Raw genomic sequence first — 18128 nt, 5'->3', positions numbered from 1 at the left:
AGGCAGGACCACCAGTTCACAGTCCTGCTCACCTCCTTTCTCAGGTGCACGCTCTTTCTCTTGCTGACACACTGATGTACGCACTCAGGTCACTCTTGTGCTTCTACAGGCCAGAGTTGCTTTAATTATTCATCTCATATGCAAGGTCAATGTTGCCCTCTTTTCCTATGTTAAGAGCAAAGCCTGCATCATAGTTGCTACGCTGTGCCACTAGGCACAGACTTTCACATCTCCCCTAGTGAGTGAGAAAATATTTAGCCTTTGGAAGGCAGGAGATGTAGGTTGGGAGGGGGCGAGAGCAGGACAGCTATTAGCTAAAAGCCCTGCAGGAAAATCAATTCCCAACTGCTGAGCTCCCCTCTGCAGGTGCTGATGTGCTCTGCTTCCTGGAGAAAGATACTGCTCTGCCTGATGCAGAGTGTATGTGTGTGGGAGCATGCAGGAGCTGGAGCAGCTGCGTTCGTCTCACCATCTTCAGCTGTCTGTGGTAGAAACCTCGCCAATGGGGCCATTTGTTTCTGCTTCAGAACAACAGACTTTCAGGCAAAATGCGTCTGATTAGTCCTGGCTCGTGCCCCAGACTGCCTATGAGAGGCACCGGTGATTTCATGGGTGAGGATGCTCAGCTAGTCTGACCCTGAGATCATCCCATCCTTCCAGGAAGCACTTTGCAAAGAGGACCAGTTGCAGACCTGATTTCGAGGAGAGGGGCTGGAAGAAGCTCTTACTCCTAAATGGAGAGGAAGCAAAGGGCTAAAGTATATTTAAAAAAAATAATAATTAAAAAAAAAAATCTAGGAGGGCTGGAAGAAATTTAATCTGTCTAGAGACTTTCTAAAAGGCAGAGAAAGATATCCTGCAGCTAACAAAAAGGTTGCTGCCAATTGCCTGGAAGTGGAAGCACTGCTGCATGTTCAGATGTTCAGGGGGTGCTGCAGGTGCAGCCTGGGACTGCCTGCTAGTTGGGACTGCTAGCTGCCCCCCAACGTGTCTCACTGGCACTATAAGGCTTTGCGCAGACATCAGCCCATGATGCATCCCTGGCACTTGCTAAGAGCTGAGGGGCACAGAGAAAAACCTTGTTCAGAAACCTGGGGGCTTGCAAAGCAGAGGCAACCATACAGTACAGCCCACAACGCAAGGCACAGCAACTCCTGCTCCTTCTGCCACCTCTGCACAAAACGGGCATGAATGTGTGAGTCAGGCTGTCCCAAATTGTGTGCAGGACACCCAGCTCTCCTCTCACTGCTACTACCCTGCTCCATGAAAGAGTGGCTGAGATCCATTGCAGTTCAGATGGACAAGCAGGTAGATGGACCAGGTAGGAAGATGGGCCAGGAGATGGACCAGGCAAGGTGTGGACCTAGCAAGAAGGTGGGCAAGGCAAGGCAACCAGCTGTGAAGCAGACGGACCATGCAGTATGGGCTGACCCTGGGCTGAGCAGCCAAACCTTTGATGGTACTGCAAAAGCTCTCCTGGTCCAAGTTCTCCATCCTTGCTGCTGACCCTCGTGTGTTGCATGGAACAACATAGATGTCAGTCTACTTTGGCTGTGATTCAGCAGGGAGCCAAGCAAGGAGGTGCAGCAGGATGTCCACAAGTGCTGGGCACAGCAGTGTGGCACAGCTGGGTCCCAGTGTAGAGCCTGGTCTGGCTGCAAACCTCAGTGAGGATGGCAGCCGAAGTCAACGAGGAGAGCAGGCAGGCTCTGAGCTAGTGCCCTGCCATGCGAGGAGGCTGATTTCCACGGGGCTGCGCACACAGCCACATCTCACACACGTCATGGGTGCTCATTTGATTAATGGCCTTCTTGGACAGTTAGAGAAATTGTTCAACTCGGCTAGTGAAACAAAAGAGATTGGCAATCATGTGAAAAATAAGGAGAAAGGTTCAGTGAAATCCTGGCACTGTGAAATGAATGTTATTAATTCAGAGTGAGCCAGGCCAGAGTGTCACACACATCAAGGCCAGGTCTCACCCTGCTTAGGAAAGAGGCGGATGCCAAGTGGAGAGAGCAAAGGGCAGAAATGCAGGCAGCAGCCCCACAACCCGTCCATGGGTCTGGGCTGATGAGCAGAAGCAATGGAAGTGTGGCCACAGCACGTGTCTGGGAGCCCCAAATTTCATTATGGGAGCCACATGTATGATGGGAGTCCTGTGGATACGGGACCTCTATGGATGATGGGAGCTTTATGGGTGATGGGAGCCCAATCAATGATGAGAACCCTATAGATGATGGGAGCTCCATGGATGATCAACCCCTACAGATTATGGAGCTCTGTGTATGATGGGAGATCGATGGATGATGAAGTCCTATAAAGAATGGATGCCTACAGATGATGGGAACTCTATGGATGATGGGAGCCCTGTGGATGCTGGTAATGCGGGTGTCCATCCAGGGCTGGGCTGGAAGCCAAGAGCTGCCACTGCAGCATTGGCTGTTACTGTGTTTGCAGGCATGGGGCAAGTCCAGGGTTCTGTCTGATCACAGAATGATTCAGTTCCACAAGAACTGTAAGCAAAGCCCAAAGCAAATCACATCCAGGAATAAATAGTAGTTGTCAGCAGGGTTTCACAGGGTGCTCATCAGAGTCTCTGTCTAACAGAAGTCTGCCAGAACAGCAGGACACCTGGGAGGCTGGCAATATGCTCTGCCCCTCACAGGGTTGGGGGAACACCGAACTGTGTGCTACTGAGCTGCGGAGCCACCTCCATTCACGCATGGCTGGGTGCACACTGAGGAGCTCTTCAGCCCACCATGGACACCACCAGCCCTGTTGCTGGTGGATCCCCTGCAAGAACCACAGCAAGACCCCGTAGGACCAGGTGAAGTTGTACTCTGTGGTGTCTTCACATTTGGAGATGGCTTCATCCCATGGGTAGGTGCACATGTTCATGTTTGAGCGCTGATTCTTCAGAGGACAGTCAACATAGACATGGCATAAAGCAGATGGAGCAGGACACGTGCTTGCGGCCCATGACGTAAACAGATTTGAAAGGAGACAAGAACAGATTTGAAGGGAAGGAAAGCACTCTGGCCTCCAAATTATGGGGGAGTTAAGGCAGAAAGGCACCTTTAGGTGTCCCTCTAAATGTATGCATCTCTTTGAATGTCTTTTGGACTCGAGATTGTCAGCTTCTGCAGCGAGATGGGAAAATTGCTTGGCCTTCAGGGGAGTTGCCAGTGGCTCTGGAGACTCAGGGATGCAAAGCAGGAGGATGAGGTCGGCTTGCAGAAGTGTGCCAACCTGGGTTTAGCACATCCCATCTCTGCGCAATGCCCTTCACTGCCCATGACCCAGAAAGCTGTCATCCTGTGCAGCTTGCTCCTGTCATCTGGGAGCTGGCTCCTCTGAAGGGGGCTGTGCCCCCAATACACACGTTACAGTGGCTGCTGACAGATAACATTTAAAACATCAAGTGTTCAGATTGATGAGATGATTACACCCATAGGCAGTTCTAAGTAAGAGACCCTGAGGACATTTGGGCCACTTCTGAAAGCTGGGGCCATCCTGTATAGCCAAGGTATGTGGCTGGAGAGGCAGGTGGGGCTGTATGGAGCACAGTATCCTGGGAGATGGAAGTCCCAGGCTAATGGAAGAGAACAGAGAAAAGTGAGTCTGCAGCTCCCAAAAAACTCAAATCTGAATCACAGACAACTCTACAGATGTAGAGTTCCTGTGTTGGCACTCGTTTAAGTGGTTTGGAGGACTTCATGTTCAGAGTTCGACAGATTGTCATGGGAAGACTTTATCTAAAGTAGCTCATGGAAGTACATTTGCACTAATTGCAATCACGAGACCCAAACTTAGGACTGCAGGCACTCGTCTCCATACTTGCTAATGACCATATTTTGCAGGTCTTGAAGTGGACTGCGTCGTTAGGAGCATCAGCCAAAGGAGAACAAGCAAAAACATCTGGCCCTTGGGTTGCTGGCAGCCTCCTGGAAGGAGCAGCAGGTAGTGGCACCGAGCCCTTTGCTCTGGCCCTCTTGGAACCTGCTGCCTCCTGGCAGGATTGCAATTTCCAGCCACTTGGCTGCAAGGTTCCTCAGCGGCTGATGGTGAGCCAGGGGAATTAGATGTCACAGATAGGCTTTGACAGCCATCCCAGAGGAGTTCTTTTTCCAAACTCTGTCTTCGGGACCTGAGCTCTGAGAAATTTATCCTCTCCTCAGGGGCTGGTTGCTGCCACGGGATCCTTCCTACGAACCGAGGTTCTGGGTCAAATGAGAACCAAGGGACTATGGCTCAAGGAGCTCGATCTTGCTGAGGAGGCAGCACTTTTCTTTCCTATGCCCCCACATAGAGCCATTTTTCCTTTCTGTCCCTGAACATGTAGTGAAGCCCTGCCCTTTGGACATACAACAAACAGCTGCAATATCAGGCTGTAAGGCTTTATTTTTTTGGTTGATCATGATTCATTAGCAAAAAGCAGAAATACAAAGGCACATGGAAAAGGTTATGTGAGCAGGCAACTGCCTGTTGCCACACGACTGAGGTTAGCATTGCACTTAAGCTGCTAGTTCTATAATCATCTCATCTGGGATTTTCTACTGGAGGAGTGCACAAATACATTCTAACATTCATAACATTCTAACAGCAAAACTCCTTGCTTGGACAGAACTATCCTGTAGGACTTTCTATTCACCGCAGGAAAATCAAACCAAGTAAGCAGCCCCATCCAGACCATGGAAAGCATATTGCTGCCCATGAAGTTCTTCTGCAGGAGAACTTTCAGGTGCTTCTATCCTCTTCCCTCTCCCACCAGCACCCACCTGAAGATGCCTGCAGGGTAACAAGCCTCGGAATGCTCAGGAGATTCAATGCAACAGCACCTGCAGCCTGTTGAACCCTGAACTCCAGCAGGTGATGGAGTAAGGACCAGAACCCCAGAACAGTCGAGTTTGGAAGGGATGTCTGCTCCAACCTCCTGCTCAAAGTAGAATCAGAAGCAGTAGGTTGCTCAGAGCTGCAGCCAGTTGGGTTTGGGGTATTGCCAAGGATGGAAACTCCCCAGCGTTTCTAGATAAGCTGTTTTGAAATGGCTCTCCCTGCCTCAGGTATTCTGCTCCTGGTGCTTGCCTGTCCACTGATTGCAGCAGCTGGAAAGACCCCTAAGGGCTGGGGTTGGGCATTGGCATGCCTGGGTGCTGGGACAAGAGCTGCCAGCACTGGCTGCTTACTCAGCTGTGTGCAAACACGAGTTTCTACTTATAGAATGGGGAGCATAAAGGAGTCACGGGGAGCATAAATGTGTCAGTGGGGAGCATAAAGGAGTCAGCAGGAGAAAGCTGCAGTTTCCTCAACAGCCAGTTTTCAAAAGTTGAGAAATGGAAAATGACAAAAGCTGGGCTCCTTTTGCTGAGGGAGGAGATGTTCTTAGCACCACTGATCTGCCCAGCGTTTCCACAGCCACAGCTCAATGCTGGAGGCCCTGCCCTGGAGCTGATGCCACTGCAGCACGGACAGAATCAGAGAAATTTAATTCGTTCCAGCAGATTTGCTTGTATAGTGGTAGGAGAGTCATAGCTCATAGGAAAAGGCAGAACTAGGCTGATGGGCACAAAGTGTTCAGTGCTGTACTGACCAGGATGCAGAGGAACTTGTGTCCTCAGCCCAGAGCATGTGGCCTAGCATCATACTCCAAAGGTGATGAAGAGGCTGTCTGGGATCTGGACACAGAGTTTGACTTTCCTACCACTGTACTGCCCCTCTCCCACACCCACACTGGTGCACACCATGCTGCTGTGTTGAAGCACGTACACGGATTGGTGAGGAGATGAGGTGCAAGAGGATCTGCTGTTGGATGGGGGTGGGACACCAGCCCAGGGATGGAGGTGTGATCCCAATGGGCAGGCTCTACTTTGAAGCTCCCTACAGTCCCTGGCTTCAGCAACCAGGCTCTGGTCCAGCACAAGGCACTTTCAGGCTTTTATTGGGAAGGGCTGGCGAATTCTTAGTGTCTGAAGAGCACATCTAAGTGATAAGCATCCAGATTTCAGCTCAGAGAAAGCTCCAGGAATTGCTCTGACTCTTTCATTCCCTACTTCAAAGATGCACGATGTCTTCAGCACTTTGGGTTGCTTTGGGAACGAACCAAAAATTCCTAGGTTAAAAATCATTTGCATGTAATCTGTTTGTGAATTTTGGTATGAGATAAATGCAGGCTGGCAAGAGGACACTGTTGTTTATATGCCGGGGCTGGTGAGCACAGAGCTTTGCAAACAAAGACAGAAAGGACTGTCGGGGTGGAAATGCAGCTTCCTGTACCTCTGAAAGCAAATGTTTGCTCTCCAGTTTCCCCTTGGGTCTGCACATTGTGGAAAGAGGGTCAGGCAACAGCATCCCTCCTTTGGTCACATTCCCATAGGAAGCATCTGTTCTTCAGCATATGTTGTTGGAAAAAAACATAAATACAAACACATTTTTTAGGTTGCTTCTGGTTCACAGGCACTTCTAGCAATTCAGGGTAAGTCTGAAGGATGGAGATGATCTGATGGTTGGTTACATCCTACACAGAAATCTCACAGAGCCAAGCCTGCTGGGCACTGGGTATAGGATCTGAGGGACCTCTCCGAGGATCCATCAGCTGAAGGTCAGGCAGGGCCATGCACAATAGTGTCCATCCAGCTGAGCCAGCCTCCTGGCGACCTGAACAGGGAGATAGGAAGGGTAATGGAGGAACTGGGGCAGGCACAGTGCAGGGGCTGCAGAGATGGGGTCTGAGGAGGGGACATGCCTGAGTGTAACCAGCCCGATGTCCATCTGCTGGGTGAAGGGTTTGTTGGAGCTTCTACTGAAGATGTTTGATGCTTATTCAACACTGGGACACAGCAAGCGATAAGGATATCTCAGGCATGCAGAGCTGGAGCAGGAACATGCAAGGACATGATTTTGTACCTCTGGTACCTATAGTGCCTCATGTGTTTGGGAGAAGACCCAGATCTGTTGTCTCCTTCATGTCCTTGTGTGAGGACACCCACTCTGAGCACAGCATTGACATGGGAGTCACCTCCAGTCAAGAGTCATCCTTCAAAATCAAGGTCACATCATGCCATGCAGGGCATCCTGACACGGCAGCACCTCATCCCAAACAGAATCACAGAATCACAGAATCACAGAATCACCCGGGTTGGAAGGGACCTCAAGAATCATGTAGCTCCAACCCCCCTGCCTAGCAGGGCCACCAAACATACACATTCAGATCAGGTTGCCCAGGACCCCGTCCAACCTGGCCTTAAACACGTCCAAGGACGGGGCATCCACAACCTCCCTGGGCAGCCCGTTCCAGGGCCTAACCACTCTCCTAGTAAAGAACTTCCCCCTAACATCCAACCTAAATCTTCCCTCCTTCAACTTGGATCCATTTCCCCTAGTCCTGCTATTGTCAGCCCTTGTGAAGAGTTTACTCCCCTCCTGGGTGTAGGTTCCCTTCAGGTATTGATAGGCTGCAATGAGGTCACCCCGCAGCCTTCTCTTCTCCAGGCTGAACAAGCCCAACTCCCTCAGCCTGTCCCCATAGGGGAGGTGCTCCAGCCCCCTGATCATCTTAGTCGCCCTCCTCTGGACCCTTTCCAAAATCTCAATGTCTTTCTTGTACTGAGGGCTCCACACCTGGACACAGTACTCCAGGTGGGGCCTCACAAGAGCCGAGTAGAGAGGGACAATCACCTCCCTGTCCCTGCTGGCCACCCCTCTCCTGATGGAGCCCAGGATCCCATTTGCCTTTCGAGCTGCCAGAGCGCACTGCTGGCTCATATTCAGTCTCTCGTCCATCAAGACCCCCAGATCCTTCTCTGCCGAGGAAACCCGCATGGCTCCCTGGGAGCTGGTCTCCACAAATCCTCTCCCAGCTCTCGTGAGGAAAGCCCCAGGGTAAGACAAAGCACAGACTTCTCAGGATCAGTGATGGCATCTGAAATGGACAGGGATGACGTTGTGGCAGGACACTGTTCAGCTTCTCCCGTATGGACCCCCATGGTGTGGGACCCTCCATTTCTTGCTCCTGGGGATCTCTTCTGTAAGCGCTGAAAGGGCTCTGAGCCCACCCTGCCCTGATCCTCTGATGGCTTCAGCACTTTTTCCAATTTCTACTCAAAATATATTCATGAGTAGTTTATCCCACTTGCTCTTGTGCCAACACTGCCCTATAGTTTAAATAACAAGCTGCCGTGCTGATGTTTACCTTTCCTTCCATCTAATTCTCTCCAAAATATTTATAGAGAGCAATCATATGTCTTTCAGTAGCTGTTCTTTTTTTTCTGGGTTAAACATCATGGGAACACTCCCCACCTTTTCCATGAGCTGAGCAGGTCTGGCAGTCTGGTGAGCGCATACACCAAGAGGAACGACTGAAACAACTCCACAGCTTCATGAAATACCACTAGAGATCCTCAAAAAGGGCAGGAGAGTTTTAGATGCTTTAAAGAAGAAGAAGCCCTCGGGAGCCCTGAGCTGGTTTCCAGGAGCAGAGAGGGGGACTCATCAGGAAATAAGGGTAATTTTGCAGTTTTGTATCTTGAATGCAGCCCAAGTCGGCTTATTTCCTCCTTGCTTGAGCTTCTCACCTCAGCACTGCTAAGCGGCTCTTCTCCAAGCTCTGCAGGTCTCCTGGTTGGGTCAGAGCCTGGCTTTCCTCAGCAGGGATCCATCTGGATGCTGCCCCTATGACTGCCCATGCTCTCTCCTTAGCTGCCAATCTTTTCCTTTCCTTTTCTTTTTTTTTTTTTTTTTTTTTTTTTTTTTAATTTCTTCTTCCTGGGTATTGAATTCAGCTGCAGAGACAGTGAGGTTCCTTCCAGCATTACTGCCAGGTCACCTGATGGCTGATCTCCAGCATGACAAGCTCCATCCCACTAAGCCTTCCGGTGCCCTCTAAAACCTCGAGCACACAAATGTCTGCAGATTCATGGTCACAACATGCCCATAACAGCACTCACTGGCCCATTGGGACATGGCTGTGAGCTCCCATCCCTGCATGCAAACCCTGCTACCTGTGATGGGGTCCATCCCTGGACAGGGGGCCCCATCCTGGGGAAGTTCAGCTGTTTGATTTCATCATGGTTCCCTGCACAGAACAGCTGGGTTTGGGGCTCTGATAACATCATCCCCTCCCAGGAAGCTTTCCAGCTCTCATTGCAGAATGGGTGGCTCAGTCTCTGTGCTCAGGACACCACCAGCAATTGTGGTTGTATTACAGCCTCCTTCAAGCTGCCCACACCTTGCCCAGGGTCTTTTCTTCTGGGCCACACTGATGCTCATGCCCATCCTTCACTGTGCTCAAGTGTTGGGTAATGAGGGAGAGGAAATGCGGGATCTGGGAAAACACAACGTGAGGGCTGACCACTCTGGGCTTTAGAACAGGTTTTAAAGGAAGCTGTAATTAAAAACATCGACTAAAGAGAAAATGGTATTAAGTGCCACATGGATTTACCAAAGGCATACTGGGGCAGGTTGGCTCAAATAGCTTTCCTTAAGAAAGTAGCTGCTTTTCCAGACAAAAGAATTGAGGTAGATCTCATCTCCCTGAACCTCAGTCAAGCATTTGATGTAATGCACATGAGAAATTATTAATTAAACTGGTGTAGATGGGGATTAATGAAGAAATGATAAGGAACAGGGGTGAGATGGGAAATGGCTGGAGGGGAAGTAGCAATGGATTGCGTTAAAAAAGCAAGCAGGAAGCTGCAGGCAGGCTACTAATGGAGTTTCTCAAGGATCCATTTGGGGTCTGATTTTACTTAATATTTCCACTAATGATCTTTGCACAAAAGGTAAGATACTGCTGATAAAACCTACTGATGATTCAAAGAAGGAAGCCAACACATCGCAGCAGTGGAATATCAAACAGGGGCGACTAAGTGACCTTAAAGACTGCAGCGAGAGACCTGGAAGGAAATTCAATAGCACAAATGTGAGGTCAGGTTCTTTGCTACTGATGCAGGAACTTCAGCTGTAGCTGGAAGTAAATGAAAAGCACCAGGAGCTCGCTAGGGGAAACGGTCACAGCACAGCTGTGAATTGCCAGTGTGGTGGAGCAGCAAAACAGCGCGTCTGAGCTGAGCTGCAGGCACTGTTGGAGGGAGAGCCTGTTATCAGTGAGTCCTCTTTGGAGACACGACATGGCAGCCCTCCTCTCTGTGGGATGCCCACCATGAGGGCAGCCTGTGCCCTGCAGGTACTGCAGGAAGGACTGTGTGGGTGCCCTTTGGGATGACGAGTGGCACTGGCACAAGAGGAAAGAGGCTTCAACAAGTCATGAGTCTTATGGGACTAAGAAACAGAGGAGCTCTGGATGATGCAGTGCTGGTGCAACCTGCTGTGGTCAGCCTGTACTGAGCAGGCTGTGCTGTGAGTTTTGTAGTGTGGGGTGGATGCTGGAGCCCTCTGGGACCTCACGGTTCTGCTGACCCCGGGGAGACATCCAGACCCACAAGCATGTGGAGCTGCTGTAGATTATAGAATCACGGAATCGTTAAGGTTGGAAAAGACTTCTAAGGTCATCCAGTCCAACTGCTGACCCATCCTCACCATGCCCATTAACCATGTCCCTGGGTGTCATTTCTCCACAGTTCTTGAACACATCCAGGGTGAGTGATTCCATCACCTCCCTGGGCAGCCTGTGCCACTGCATCAACACTCTTTTGCATAAGAAGTGCTTCCAAATATCCAACCTGAATCTCCCTCTGGTGCAACATAAGGTCATTGTCTCTTGTTCTACCACTATTATACTGGAGCAGAGACCAACCCCCCACCTCACTATAACCTCCTATATAGAGAGCATTGAGGTCTCCCCTGTGCCTCCTCTATTCCAGACTGAGCCATCCCAGCTTCGTCAACCATAACACATGTGCTCCAGATTCCTCACAGCTCATTGCCCTTCTCTGGACACACTCCGGGGCCTTGATGTCTTTCCTGTAACAAGCAACCCAACACTGAACACAGCACTCAAGGTATAGCCCCACGAGTGCCAAGTACAGAGAAATGCTTCTCCAGAGCTACATGACAGCTAGTTGATATAACAGGGTGACAGCAAAGCCATCGCCCTGTGTATCACTGCACCCTTGGAGCATTGGCACCAAGCTGGTGGAAAAGCCATCCATCCAAATGTGATACCTGTCATGCACTCTTCTCCTGTGCCAAGCCACACAGGGCAAACAGATCTATGTGACACAGTGGTCCCATCCCTACATAAGGGTGACCAAATATTTTCCAGGGCCATGTATTCATGTCTTGGCTCTACTGCTGGATGCCCTACTGCAAACCTCCCTCTGGTTCTTTGGGCCTCCCCAGTGCACACAGCTCTGGGCAGCTGCAGGGAGGTGCACATGCTGCTGTTGACACTCTGCCTTCCCTTCTGACGGGTCGTGATGAGGCTGAGGTGACACTTCTCCATCCGACCCAACAGCTCAGGACACTCAGCCATGCTGGCAGGGCGCACACGCCGCGCGCCGATGCCAGCTGTTTCTGCTTCCACTTCATCACTCCTCTTGGAGCAGATCCTCAGCGCTGGCAGCAGCAGCAGCTCTCCAGCACAAGGCTGTGTGGATGTCAGCTCCTGGAGGAAGCTGTGTCTGTGTCAGGCCAGTGACGGGGAATGCCAGGCGTCCCAGGGTGATGTGTGGCACCTGGGCACCCCTTGCTGAGTGCTGGGGGGTGTAACATGGGAACCCCACAGCAGTTCAGTAAGGAGGATGTTTTCACCATGCAGAGGACAGCTGTTGAGCTCCTGGAGACAATCACGAGCCTTTCATTTCCCCCTGAAAGTGTCCCACCCCTCCTCTGAAGCAATCCATGAACACACACCCCCGCTCCTGTTCTTGTGAGCAATAAGCGTGAACCCAAACTACTACTGTCCTTGGCCAAAAATAAAGCACAACTCAGAGAGATAGCAGGCTTTGCAGCCAGCCTGGGGCTTCGCTTTCCTCCCAGTATTTGCACAGCACTGGGAGAAAACATGAGGTGACTGTGGAGCCTGATCCCATCAGGGCTGTCCCCATCACTTGCACCCCATGGCACAGGGCTGCCTCCACATGGGGTGCAGCACCCAGGAATGGGCATGATAGGGCCCTTAAAGCCCACAGAGCCCACCCTTTCCAAGGAACCAAATACAAACTGATGCCATACAAGGTGCCAACACAGTGCTGAACTGGCCAAGGCTGCTGGCGCAGAGCAGGGTCAGCGGTGCTGGGACATGCACTGCACTGCTGTGACACCTGCCTGTCATCACGGTGTGTGCTCACTCCAGCAGACGGGGACATTTTTTCCTTGGGGTCAAGTGAGCCATGAGTCAGCCCAGAGCAGCGTTTTCCTGTTTCCTTTGTCCTTCTGCCTCCCACTCTGAGCCTGCCGTTAGAAATAAGAAATCTTGCTCGGTTAGATGGCTGCTTTTCCTCCTCTCTATAATTAGATCTTCTCATTGTCTGCTCGCTGCTTGTGTGACCGTATCGGAGCTTGGCTTCTGCTGTCAGGCAACCACGGGGCATTCCAGTCCAAGCGCCGCTGATTTCTGCTTTTATCCATCCGAAGAGATGAATGGACGCTTTGCCACGCTGGCGTTGGCTGGGCTCCACGCTGCAGCCAGAGCTGAGCTCTGAGGGAACGCAGCCAGGAGGGCCCTGCCTGCACCGCCACGGCTGGGAAGAAGGGTGTTGAGCCTTGGGGGTCCCTACCAGGAGACCCCATGCTCATCCCTTCTCCTTTTTGTTTTTTTTTTTCCCTTTCCATGGGGAGATTTGGGAATAGGAGCTCGTGTTTCTTCAACTTACTGAAGTGCTCCACGGTGGGCAGTGAAATATCCATGCCGTTGAACGCACTGGGCTAATACTTTGAGTAAAGGTATTCCAAGTAGCTGAACAGATAACAAAGCTGGGGAGCCTGGAGGAGGAAGGTTGGAGGTGTGGGGATTTTGTGTGGGGAAGATGACCCAGGTGGCCAAAGGGAGGTCCAGATGGGGCAGGCAGGGACCTGCACAGCACAGCAGCGGGTACAGCGGAGGCGAGGAGCTGCCACGCACAGGGACACGTGCAGGAGGACGGAGGGCAGCTGCAGCACAGGGAGAGCTCAGAAACAATCCCCAGCAAATAACAGGGTGGAGGAGCCCCAGCTGCTGCCAGCCAGACTCCATTTTGCCCATTTCAAGCAAGCCTGGAACACAATTTGTGCTCTGACAGTTTCCAGCCCATTATACAATTTTTTTTTTTTCCTCCTAACTCGATTTTGCGCTAAAATGAACTGCCCCCAAAAAAGGCACTTTGTATTCTTTGGGAGTGGAATGGATTTTTGGGGTGCTTTAGCAGCACATCATGTGATGCCCACACGGAGCTGCTGCACCCACAGGGTGATGCTCTGGGTGCACTTCAAAGGGGCTTCAGTAGGGTGCTCTCAGCAGGTGCCCCCAGCACAGTGTGAGGGTCCCATCATCTGCTTGGAGCACAAGGTGCAAAATGGTAAAAACAGCAAAATTTGGCTTTTTTTTTTTTTTTTTTTCCCTTTGGCTTTGATCAAATCAATAGGGAAAAAAAAAATAAAAATGTCTATTTGCATCTTATTTTATTTTAATAAGATTAACTATACCGGTGCTATCCAAATGTCTGTTTCAACATTTCCAAGCTAAAGAATTTCTGTCTTTGTTTAAAATGACATTTAGGAACAAATTTAATTTCAGAGTTCTGTCTACTTCTGTTTGAAAAAGCCCAAATTGCAGTGGAATATTTCGGCTTTACTGACACTGAACATTTACTCTGATCCAAAGGAAATCCTTCCAGAACTTCATTTCTCCAAAAAAAAAAAAAAAAAAAAAAAAAAACCATATAAAAAAATCAGAATTTGATGGGTCTGTTTCATTTGCAAATGAAGGAGAAAAAGAAAAGCAATGACATTCTCAGCATGTGCTGTGGCAGCACGGCTCTGTAGCTCACCCTGCAGTGCTGAGCTGTGGGTCCCCAGTGCTGGGGCTGGGTTGGGGGTGCAGGAGCACAGCCCAGGAGGAGTGAAGAGTGGTGGGATGTGGGTGCAGGCAGCACTGGGGCAGTGCCATGCAGTGGGCTGCCCATGTCCCCAGTGGTGCTGTCCCCATCGAGGCCACCCCCAGCAAATGCCACCCATCCTTCTCCTGGCTCTTTGGCAATAGCTCAGCGTGTGCCAGAATCTCTTGGGTCCTTCCATTGCAGCATTTTGGAAGGATCTGCAGCCACTGTGACCCCAGCCACACAGGGACTTCATCCAGGGATGGATTAAGCCTAATATATTTGCTGTCACAGCTTGGGCTCGACACTTTTCTCCTGCTCCTGAAGTGCTGTTTGCTCATCAGTTTGCTCCATTTATTAAGTGTGGCCATTGTGTGCTGGCAGCTCTGGGTCCTGCCCATGGAGCACAGCACACCTCCTCTGAGTCCGAGGCTGCCTTGGCAGCATGGGAAGAAGCAGGGAGGTGATGCTGAGGCTCGGTAAGCAGCAGAGAGGGTCTTGGGGGCTCTGACACTGAATGACATGGGGCAGGTGGCCCTGCAGGTCCCCACTGGCAGCAGGCTGAGAAGTCCCTCATGGTCTATGGGGTGGAATGTGACAGGCCCGGGGTGACTGCAGGAGGAAGGGCAGAGTGATGAAACTGCCAGAGAGGTAAAAGGGAGATAGATGGCTTTAGCGACCATACCAGGCAAGCCTCAAATACAAGGAAGAAAGTAAGGGCCATTAATAAATTAGGAAGAAGATTAAATTAATGATGACTCAAATGGCTGAAGTGCTGCACGGCGCTCTGAAACCAGCCTTTCACCAAAATAAAGTAAAATAATCTAAGGAGCACCCTCAAACAATAAGGAAACAAAGAAAGACTTGTCGTGTGTGATTCCTGAGTGCAGGCAGCGTGAACCCGCACGGATCAGTGGGGCTGGGGGCACTCAGTGCAGAGCGGGTGGGACTGAGCTTATGAAATAAAGCGGCGCCTGACAATAGAGTTGTTGAAGTTACAGAAAAGCAGGAAATTACCAGAGGATTTGGAAAAGGGAAGTATACCAGCCTGCATGAATAGGCAGCGATCCCAGCAGCGATAACTTCACGGCTCCATCTTCAGTCCAACAATAGGGCCGATGGCCAGGGAGACTTCTGGAAAGGAACAAAAGTGTGATGCTGGGATGCTGTGTGCCCACTTCTGCCCCACAGCCCAACCCTCAGCTGTCTACCCAGCAAGCAAGGAGCTCTGCATGGTGCTCGGGGATGGTTTTGTTCCCATGTTCATCTAGCTGCTGTGCCCCTGGTGCTGGGACATGTTGCCAAATGGAGATCCTGATCAGCTAGCGCAGCAGATTAAAAAACAAGTGCCAGCAACAATCAATTCTGGGATGAAAGCATAGAATTCTAGGTCTGCTGGACACAATATCTCATTGCACAGAGATAGAGGAGGGGCTCCAGAAGCCTTCACCTGTAGCAGCAGGATGGGTCCTTGCTCCATCACCTGCACCTATGGTCCCTGCAGAAGAGCCAGCCCAGCTCTGTCCCTCCTCCTCACAGCTTGAGATCTTGCTCTGCAGTTACCAGAAACATCTCTGGGCTTTGGCCCAGAGCACAGATTTCGGCCCAAATTTTGCAGAGAGCAAACACAGTGGCAATGAATGGACCCTTGCAGAAGCAGAGCCTGGGGTGAAGGTGTCAGGGACAGAAGGTGTCAGAGGAGCAGAGTCCTGGGGTGCTGGTGTCACTGTGCTGGGAGACACTGGGGAAGGGCTGAAGGGACTGAAGGATGGGATTCTGGAAGAGATTAAATGAACTCAATCCATCTGGCCTGGGCCATCCATCACGCAGGCAACAGCCGGATTGCTGTCTCTGAGTGCCCGAGGGGTACAAACGCAAAGGGAGGAAGAAATTACGGAGGAGGCTTGGGTTGGCAGCGAGCGACAAGGGGGGCCAGGATCTGGCTCAGCCCATCCAGCAGCTCACTGGGGGCTGAGCCCCAGCGTGGCACGAAGCCTACAAGACGCAGTGCCTGGTGGTGTACGTGCTAGGCTAGGAGATACGGGGAACAACCTTCTGCAGAAAGTCCACAGCTGTCCCCCCTCACCCAGGGGCCACCCTCATCCTGGTGGCACTGTGGGCACACCTTCGGGTGCACAGTGAGGGTCCCCACCTGCGCCAGAGCCCTGCAGTGCCCATGCTGCTTCGCTCCCGCCGCCGGCACAGCGCTGCCTGGCTCGGGCTCTTTATCTGCTTTCATTTTCCGCGCACACCTCTGGGGCACTGCACGGATATAAAATAATCAAAATGACAGTCCCCAGATAAAGGCCACTTTTGTTAAGAACACGCCAAGTTCTCATGTAAAAGCATACAAATGGCAGTTTATTTTCTATCTCAGCACCTTCTGGGTCTTGCGAGCATTGAATACCTCACCAGCCCAACGAAAATACCCCGGTCAGCTCTTTCACACCCGTGAAACGCGGTGCAGCACATAAAGTCCAGCGCCAGGAGTGAATAACAGCGGCTTTCATTAACCGTCAGGCGAGAGCAGAGGCAGGCTGAAGTGCTAATTCCAGTTGGGACCCGTTCAATAGCAAATTAACCTGCCAGTGATCTCCCAGTAGGCTACTGAGCAGAGCAGAAGGAATAATTTGAAACTAGGTTTGTAGAGGTAGGTAATATCTTTTTTATTAGATCAGCAGATAATTTGTAGCCAGATATTTATTCAACCAACCTTGGTGTGGGCGAGTGGCCATCCACCTCCCCATCCCCCCATCCCCGCATATCTGAGCAAAGAGAGAAGGTCCACACTGTTTGCCTGCAGGCAAAATCCATGATGGTCCCCATGCATGGGGACACACGGAGCTGGGAGTGGGAACGTTTCGGTGCCATGAGGTTGCTCTGCACGAGCACCTGCTGGCTGCACCCAAAGAGGGGTGAAGTCTAGGGAAGGATGCCTGCGAAGCTTTTTTCCCCACTGTGTCTGGCTGGGAGAGACAGCACAGCCCGGCAATGAGCGGTGCCGCAGGAGCATCACGTCACCGGCGCGGAGCCGCGTTGGCTGTGCAGCGCCCGAGGAGGAGGATGCTGTCTCCTGGCAACCCCTGCTCCTGTCACATCCATCAGCATCCACATCGGATGCAGCGCGGGGCCGATCGCCTGCTGCAGCACCTCTCTACCAAGATGCTGCGGCCAGGGCTGCCGGGCTCTGATGAGTGCTAGTGAGGCCTCCCAGTTGATGTGGCTTCCCGACTGCTGAGCAGCCATTGCTAGACCTAGAATGGGCTCTTGTGCTGCTGTGGGCAGCAGGAGAGCAGCTGCAGGGCTGGGCATCTAGAGGAGTTGCTGTGTTGTGGAAGGGCTTCCCTGCAGTGCAGAGTGAACAAGGGATGGGGTTGAATGGTACAGGAATGGTCATCCTCTAGGCTCAGAGGAAGGTCTCTCCCATGCCCAAGTCCATACCCACATCCACACCCCACCCATGCCCATACCTATGCCCATGCCCAAACCCACTTCTTATAACCATGCCAATGTCCATGTTGAGCTGCCATCAGGCTGTGTGCATCACTGGCTTCAGGTGCCTGGGCCCTTCACCTGAGCCCAAATGCACACCAGATTTTCTCCTGTGACCTCCAAAGGGAGGGAGATGTGGCAAAATATCTGTGCTTTCTCTACTGTGGGATGGAGGGTATTTGTCCTCCCAAACCCTGCCCTCACCCAAAAGTACTCTGAGAATATCCATCCCTGCTATGCTGACTCCATCACATGCTCCCCTGTGCCTTGATGCATTTCCCAGTGTAGAATGGGTTTGGTTAGAAGAGATCTTAAAGATCATCCAATTTCAATCCCCTGCTGTGGGCAGAGTTGCCAACTCCAGGTGAGGCTGCACAGGGCCCCATTCAACCAGGCCTTGACTGCCTCCTGGGATGGGTTACCCACATCTCTCCATGTGGTCTCCATCATTCCTGGCCATGCAGCCCCATTCTTCCCTGCAGCCATCCCCTATTCTGAGCTCCCAAACTCCTGCTTGGTGACTGTAGGTGCATGTAGATGGAGGCACAGAGTGGGATAAGAGGCAATCAAGGCTTGTGAATTGGCCCAGGGCGGTCTGCCAGGACCTCTTCTGGTGACTGGCAAGCTGCCTTCATGCTCACAGCCCCGCAGCATCAGCCTGTTTGG

At 51.5% G+C, this 18128-nt stretch overlaps 1 protein-coding gene across 1 annotated transcript in view; it reads right to left on the bottom strand.

The window, feature by feature from the left end:
* Positions 1 to 15039: 15039 nt before the first annotated feature.
* The window catches only part of PCDH1 (protocadherin 1), a 56136-nt gene continuing 53047 nt past the window's right edge, over positions 15040 to 18128 (bottom strand). Inside the window, exon 4 of the mRNA XM_042880561.1 lies at positions 15040 to 15104. Coding sequence (XP_042736495.1) covers positions 15055 to 15104 — 50 coding nt within the window. The 3' untranslated portion in view covers positions 15040 to 15054. The remainder of the gene's footprint in view (positions 15105 to 18128) is intronic.

This window comes from Lagopus leucura, unplaced genomic scaffold (genome assembly GCF_019238085.1).
Source record: "Lagopus leucura isolate 7727_CA_CO unplaced genomic scaffold, USGS_WTPT01 Super-Scaffold_100027, whole genome shotgun sequence".
NCBI classification, from domain to species: domain Eukaryota; kingdom Metazoa; phylum Chordata; class Aves; order Galliformes; family Phasianidae; genus Lagopus; species Lagopus leucura.
Note: the sequence above shows the minus strand (reverse complement) of the source record. Positions and strands in the feature narration are given on the sequence as shown.